Source organism: Plasmodium fragile (assembly GCF_000956335.1).
Source record: "Plasmodium fragile strain nilgiri unplaced genomic scaffold supercont1.31, whole genome shotgun sequence".
Classification (NCBI taxonomy): Eukaryota; Apicomplexa; class Aconoidasida; order Haemosporida; family Plasmodiidae; genus Plasmodium; species Plasmodium fragile.
In genome coordinates this window covers 283,249-291,420 of record NW_012192611.1, presented here as the reverse complement: position 1 = coordinate 291,420, position 8,172 = coordinate 283,249, and the positions used below count along the sequence as shown (strand labels likewise).

The following is an 8,172-nucleotide window of genomic DNA, read 5'->3' as shown; positions in this document are numbered from 1 at the left end:
TTTTGTATTTTTTTTTTTTTTTTTTTTTTTTTTTTGTTGCAAACGCTAGTAGAGTCTGCATAACAGTTTAGCAGTTGTAGTAGCCCTATATCGGGTCATAATTTGTGCATACCGAGCGTTACTTATTTGCGGTGGCCCTTTTAACTTGTGTATATTGGGAGAAGTCTGTCGTCAAATTGTCCCTCTGTGGTTCTCCTTTAGCGCGGGAAGAAGCCTCTGTAGGGTTCAGCTTTTCCAAAGGAGACACGGTTGTAAGCGCACGAAGAGTGTAGCTGAGTAACGGCATCACTGCATAACCGCGTAAGAGGTTGACCGCTTCCCCTCCCCCCACGAATGCAACAAGATGGACGTGACAAGTTTCAAACGTAAGGTGTACAATTTTTTGGAAAACGAAAATGAGTACGCCTTCAAGGATGACGACGATAAGACGGATGAAATACAATATTTCGAAGAAGTAAAAGGGACAGCAAAAAAAAACTCCAGCAATATCATCAGGCCAAAGAAATATGATTTGTGCCAGAGCTTTGAAAAAACGAAAGGATTTCTGGGTATAGAAATGTCAAGCAAATATGATGTGTTTTGTTTTGCTTGTAAATATTATTATAATAATAATTTTTTAGGAGAAAGGAAAAAGGAAGTAAGGGGAAATCAAACAATTCTTGGAGAATATTCATTCAAAACGTATGGTGAAATAAAAAATGAAATAGAAATTTTAGCATCTGCATTGTACCAGTTTGAACATATAGAACCCAATTTCTTCGAAGATAATGGAGAATATGAAAGTTTTAAAATTTTAGGTATTTGGTCTAAAAATAGGATAGAATGGTTAACTACAGACTATGCTTGCTCAGCCATTGACTTTGTCACCGTACCTATATACGACACTATTGGCATAAACTCTGTGAAATACATATTTCAGAAGACGCAGATGAAAATTTGTTGCATCGAAGCGGAGAAGTTGGAGACCCTCATCAAATTGAAGGATGAACTAATCGACCTACAAATTTTAATCATATACGATGAATGGAGTTTAAAGGACAATATTAAGCAGAAAGCCAGTAAGGCAGGCTACAAGGTGTATTTTTATAAAGACCTAATTGATAAATATAAGAACCAGAATATTATCCCCCAGTATGATTTCTATGACTATGATTTTCATAATAAGGAGAAAGGTCAAAAGGATGTCAACAAAAGACAGGACTCGAAAAGCGGTGCAGGAGGTGAGAAGAATAATAATAGTGCAAATAGTGGAAGTAGGTGCAACGCGCTAATGCAGAAATTGAAGAGGAATAAGGGCAAAGTGACTGATGTGTGCACCATTATTTTTACCTCCGGATCATCTGGAATGCCCAAAGGCGCTATGTTGACACACAACACGTTCATTACCTTTTTACAAAGCTACATCATCGACGGAAACAAACTAGGCCTGATCAAACATGACGTAGTGCTTAGCTACCTACCTCTAGCTCACGTCTACGAACGGCTAATCGAATTCGCTGTGTGTTTTTTTGGAGCCCAAATAGGTTACTTCTCTGGAAACATAAAAGAGTTAGTAAGTGATATAAACGAGTTAAAACCAACCTTCTTAATCACAGTGCCAAGAATTCTACAAAAGATTCATGATAATGTTATGGAAGGGTTGAAGAACAAATCCTTTATATCCAGAAGCTTAGTAAAGACAGCCCTCAAAAATAAAAAAAACATATATTTGAAAAATCCAAAAAAGTTTAGCCACCCAATTTATGACATCATTTTACAACCAGTGAGGAACCGATTCGGAGGCCGCATAAGGACACAAGTTATGGGTTCTGCATCTATGGATAAAAATAAATTAATCGATTTGCAAATGCTCTTTTCAGCACCTATTGCGGAAGGATGGGGAATGACAGAAGTAGGCGTAGGATTTTTACAACACAGATATGATAGCACCAAAGGAACCATCGGAGGAATGTTCTCCAATATTTCCATGAAAGTCGTTAAGGTAGAAAATATGAAGTATGACCCAAAGGCTTACCCAAACAGAGGAGAATTATGTGTCAAAGGAAGTAGTCTAATGGTAGGCTACTTTAGAGATGAACAATTAACACAAAAGTCTTTTGATGAAGATGGATATTTCTACACAGGAGATGTTGTAGAAGTTAATGAAAATAATGCATATGTTCGAATCATAGACAGAGCAAAAAATATATTCAAATTAGCTCAAGGAGAATATGTAGAGCCAGAAAAATTGGAAAATATTTACACCAATAGCATATACATAGAAAATATTTTTGTCCATGGGTATAATTATGAAAATGAATTAGTAGCCATTATAGTACCTAACGAAATTTTCGTTCGCGATTATGCAAAAAAAAATAACCTGAATATGTCCTTCGAGGAGCTACTAAAATGTGATGCTATTAAAAAGCTTGTCCATAATGAAATATTGACCATGTCAAAAACGTATAATTTGAATGGCATTGAGAAAATTCACTTATTCCATTTGACGCCTATTCCTTTTTCGGTGGAAAATAAACAACTCACCCCTACTCATAAAGTGGTTAGGAACACCATTTTCGCTGATTATAAAAAGATCATTGATGATTTGTACAAGTCGAGGAAGAAGTAAAAGCTCGTTTTTTTTTTTTTTTTTACACACGGTCAACCTTTGTGCCGTTATGGTGTGCACTATGCGCCTTTATCGCTACGTTAAGTGTGCCACGTTCCATTTTGTGGACCGGTGGTTAACCTATTTGATGTGCGGTGAAAAAAAAAAAAAAAAGCACAATTTTCCCCCTTTTGTGTGTGCCTGGAAGGGTTGAATCTAGCTTTCCCCCTATCGCTGTGCGCATTTTAATGAACAAAAATGAGCTCTTAGGTGGACTGGACGTCCGCCCAGGGGGGGAGAAAGAACAACCAAACGGACACCTTCTCGGTGGGTTAGGCTGTAGTTGAGAACCCCCACCCCGAAGTGTGCCACACTCGAGTGATGTTAATGCAATTCTTTTTTTTTTTTTTTTTTTTTAAATATGCAATGATGTATTTAAGACAATTCAATTTTGTAACAAACTAAAATACCTTGTAGAGAAACTTTTTTACTTCCCCACTTGTGTATTCGTGTGTATGTGTGTGTAGCATATGCTGAATGCCCACATATATGTATGCATACACGTACGTACGCATGTATATAATGCAGACCCACGTATAAGCGCGTTTGTTTGCACACCTCCCAAGCAGCTGCTCCTCGTCCTCTGCATTTATTTGTTAAATGCCCAATGCAGATGAAGAATACACATTGGCATGCATTGTCGTTGTGAAACTGATTATCATCATATGTTCTACTAGTATGCCTGTAGAGGCATATGTACAGCATTAAATTACACTGAGTAAAAACTTTCTTGTATGGTAACCCCCATCCTGTGCTACACACATAGTACATACATATGTGTGTGTGCGCACCTCAAACAGAAATTGATGCGGCGTAATCTCTGCCACGGTATTCATACGAACCGCGTGCATCACACCAATTGTCATGTCGTGCTTGTTGCCTCGCAGCTGCCTGCATTTTAGCCCAACGCTTAACGATTTGCTCCTACCCCTCATCCAAATAATAACCCCCTTCGCAGCCCTGTCCCTCATGATCACTTAGAATAGGTTTACTAACCTGTGAAACAGCTTCACAACAAAGTATAATTTTCAGACAATGCGCCGAATGCTTATGCGAAAATCATATTCCTCCTGCCCCTGCAATGGGGTCCTCTTCCTACATTGCAAATTTAGACCTACTCGTAAAAATTTAAGCAAAAGTGATTTTAAAAGGGTGATATATGCCTTTACAAGGGCATCATTTATGGGGAAACAAAAAGAAAAAAAAAAAAAGAAACAAATGTGAAGGTACACAACGTCAAGTTCGAATTAGATGTTTGGGCGGGGGGTTTCCTCATCCCTATTTTTAATTAAAGCGATATTCAATAGGAAAACGGAAAAAAGGAGTGGGGGAAATTTACACAGATTGACAGCATGCATAGTAGGGCATACACTGTGGCATATAAAAACGGGTGTAATGATACACAAAATACGAATAAGACGCAAATTAATTCTTCACAAAATGTAGGAAAAAAAAAGCATGGGGGGGGAACACACTTTCTTCATCTTTTTCTTTTTTCCCTTTTGCGTTATTTTTTCCTTCAAATTTTTTATTGTGCTTTTGTCCCCCCCTTTTTTTTTTTTTTCCAAGTATTCCACCCAAATAGGAGCGGAAGGGGGAGGAAGAGCATTTGCAACAAACGCCCACATTCCAAATTTGACAAATCGCATAATATAAACTGCGTAGATCATTTTAATTATACACATAAAGCAGATAACGAAAACAAGCGTAGAGGCAGAAATAAACCTGAAAAAACAAAACAAAAAAATAACAAAAAAAAAAAAAAAAATCAAGCAAGCAACATGGGGACAACGCGATCGGCGAAATAAAAAAAACGATAGCATCGCGGGCTGCGCGGGCTTCATTCTCCAGTTCTAAAATGCCCATATTGCACACACGCACACAAGTGTGATAACGCGACGAATTTTTTTTGTGTGCGTGTGTATCGCGAGCTTAGAGATTTTTTCTTCTTCCTCCGTTAGACAAGTGAAGCGGCAACGTTTCACAGACAGGCAAGCTTCGTCTTGCTTGGCGAGCGCACTCTCCGGTCGGAGCAAATCCAAACATACAAACATGCAAACAGACATGCACATATATATATGCGCAGGGTACATATACTTCGCAACCAAATTTGACAAATAAATATACAAGCTTTTAAAAACAAAGGAGGACGCGCTCCACGCCACATGGTGAACTAGACTCTAATTTGGACACACTTGGATTGCTTCAGCCCAGTTGCCATCAATGGGCTTAACGAACATGTGGAACTCGCACCACGTGGGGGGGAGACACAATTCGGCTTCTGTCCATTTTAATGTACTCGTGCTGATATATATGACGTGAAACGTGCAAAGAAAAAAATATATCATTTCTTTTGCATCTGTAAGTGTGAAGCGAAGGGAGAGGGGGGAAAAAACAAAAATAGGAAATGAATAAATATATATACACATAATGTATGTGCCGCTATCACATTGTGTAAATGCGCGAGTACGAGGGGCTCGCCGCTTGTCTCTCTCTTTTTTTCGTGTTCTCTATTTTGCTTTCCCTTCTCTCACCTTGGCTGCAATTTCTGCGCCCGAAGAAACCTCATCGCTGTTGCGAAAAGGGACAGACAAACAACACACAGAAGGAGAACTGAACGGCGGACGAAACAAACGCTGAGGAAATGAAAACGCAAATAAAAACGGACAGGAAAAAGACAAATGGGTGGACACACACACGTGCAATACGCGCACGATGCGTATGCGTAAAAAGGAACGCGAAGATAAGCTCTCACTATAACCAATCTCATATACACACGCGGGAAGGACACGCGACTGCCTCGCTGCGAGCCGCTACACACCGTTGTGCGCTCAAATAAACTCGTTGCTGTTCTTCTTAAAGTGGTTGTACGATATCAGGGAGGAAGAACGATTTTGCGCGGGGCACCCTCCGTGCAGAACCACCGTTTCATACTCATTCGTGTTGCTCATATACGCGTCGTAGTCCTTCCTGTTCAGCGTAATCGAGTCAATGCTGCTCTTGTCCTTGATCAAGTTTTCAGAATATTTATCATCAATTTTGAGCATGGTATCGAAATAATTTTTATAATCATTGAAATTATTTTTGCTGTTTTTTCTAGCCTCGGTCTCTCCTTTGCTCTTCTCGCCATTTTCAACAATGTTATACTGTTTACATTTCTTACGTATTTCTTGTTCTGTTAATTTTTGAATAAGATTTTCTTTATTCTTCAGTTCGTTTATATTAGCATTCATATGCATGTCCGTAAGTTTTGGGAGAAACCAGGGGTGTCCTAACGCTTGGATGGCTGTACATCTATCGTCTGGATTCTTACTGCACATCCAGAGAATAATTTCTTTCACATTTTCAGACTTGGTTAACCAATGCTTTGTGTTAAAGCTAATATGACATCTCATGTTTTTCTTAAAAATTTCCTTCACGTTATTACCTCTGAAGGGGGGATACCCACACAGTATGTTGAAGAGAATAACCCCTAAGCTGAAGATGTCCACTTTTGTGCCATACGAGGCGTATTTTAAAATTTCAGGTGCAACGTATCCTGGGGAACCACATCGCATATTCATAGAGGGGCTATTTAAAAAAGAGGCTAATCCAAAATCGATTATTTTTAATGAACTAGGGTCATTAACATTTTCCAGCATTAAGTTTTCCATTTTTAAGTCCCTATGTACTACTCCGTTAGAGTGTAAGGCTTCCAAGGCTATTAAAATTCGTTTAATAGCTTTTCTGGCCACCTGTTCTGTGTATGGGCCATTGTTATTAAGGTATTCAAAGAGTTCCCCTCCTTTTAAATATTCCAATACTAGGTAGACGAACCCTTCTTGTTCGTATGCCGATATTAACTTTATTATATATTTATGCATGACCTTTCGGAGCACCTCAATTTCGGTGTACACATTTGATTCTTTCACTTTGGACTTGTCCACTTCTTTCACCACTACTCTATTTCCATACAGAATGTTGGTACCAATATATGCTGTGGAAAAACTTCCCTTTCCTATTTTTTTATTCAAGACATATACATTTTTAAAACCCAAGATGGGGAAGCCAAGCATGTTAAAGAATTGACTCATTTCACTAAACTCCTCCTTACTTCGGCACTGAAATTGGTATTCCTCATTTGCCGTGATTATATGAATACATGGTCCTATCTCAGTTATGTTGTTGATTATTCTGCACCCTTTCAATGGCACTGTAAATTCCGGGTTCTCCTGATACATATACGTCCAGCATAGCAAATATGGGTTCTTCTTTTCATCATACGTTAGGGACACATGAGAAGCTGCACCAGTCGCAAGAGGGAAGTCTATCCGTTTTCCTTTAAATAGCTGATGATATCTCTTTTCCATGTTGTGTAATGTACTCGACACTTTTTTTTTTTTTTTTTTTTTTTTTTTTCTACAATTTCGGCCAATCTTCAGTAGGAGTAAATATATTGGCAATTTTTTTTTTTTTTTTTTTTTTCTACAATTTCGGCCAATCTTCAGTAGGAGTAAATATATTGGCAATTTTTTTTTTTTTTGTTTTTTTTCGCACTATGGTTTGCCATATAATGATAATGCTTGATTAACCTGAATTGTTACGAAACAAAATTGTTAAAAAAAGAAAAAAAAAACAGATAGTGGGTGTGGCTATCTTGAAAGGAGTGTCAGATAAGACACTGTGATGATAATAAAGTAAGTGATCCTATCACGATGTGTACATATGGGTGCACGAGGTGATGCAGATATGCACAAACGTAGTTGGGTAAATATTTAAGCACAAACAGGTAACCAAACAACAGGTAGGTACATTTTCCATCCATGCGTTAATAGATGCAGTGTAATATAGCAAAGGAAGTTGCAAAGGACAACTGGTAAGGCTGGCAAGGATAAGGCGACGATCGACATGAAAGGAGAAAATGGGGGGGCTACTACACATCAACATGGAGAGCGCGCTAACGCGAAAGCGCTATCATGCACTGCAACACGACGCACAAGTCTACATTTCTCAAACTAATTCAGTCATGTAATTCTGATATCTGGATATAGTTTACACACAACAATTTAACACACACTGAAGATATTATTCATGATACTTCGTTTTATTTCTGTTTACTTTTATTACTTACTCCAAACTGTTTGCAGTGGCTTTGAGAGTATGTTTTTTTTCTCCAAAACGATGTGGGGGTTCTTTTTGAAGGGCGCACAACTATGGTACGTGTCGGTAGATACTTATGCATAAATAGGCTTATAAGGGGATGTTAGCGCATATATATATGTGGCCTCATACAGGTGTGTGTACATATCGAGGCAAACGCGTTGAAAAGTGTTTACACGAAGTGTTATTGACAAGTCACACTGTGGGGTTACACTTGCGTGGTCAACGCAAGGACTTCGTAAGGTAACACACTTTATAGAGCAAAATTTTACATGCAGGAGCGCAATCAGAATAGTTTGTTAAAAATAAAAAAGGGGGAAATTTCACACACCTGGTTGGTTTGAACCATTTTTATTAAGTGTAAAAAATCTAACCTTTGCAGGTAA

General features: G+C 38.3%; 2 protein-coding genes across 2 annotated transcripts; one reads left to right on the top strand and one right to left on the bottom strand.

The window, feature by feature from the left end:
• Positions 1-343: 343 nt before the first annotated feature.
• Positions 344-2,608, top strand: AK88_02982 (uncharacterized protein; the record flags this gene model as incomplete). The annotated part of the gene is made up of 1 exon (XM_012480605.1): positions 344-2,608. One exon carries the CDS (start codon positions 344-346, stop codon positions 2,606-2,608), a length of 2,265 nt encoding a protein of 754 aa, XP_012336028.1.
• A 2,870-nt stretch (positions 2,609-5,478) lies between these two features.
• AK88_02981 (CAMK protein kinase) lies at positions 5,479-6,996 on the bottom strand (the record flags this gene model as incomplete). The annotated part of the gene is made up of 1 exon (XM_012480604.1): positions 5,479-6,996. One exon carries the CDS (start codon positions 6,994-6,996, stop codon positions 5,479-5,481), a length of 1,518 nt encoding a protein of 505 aa, XP_012336027.1.
• Between the last annotated feature and the right edge of the window lie 1,176 nt (positions 6,997-8,172).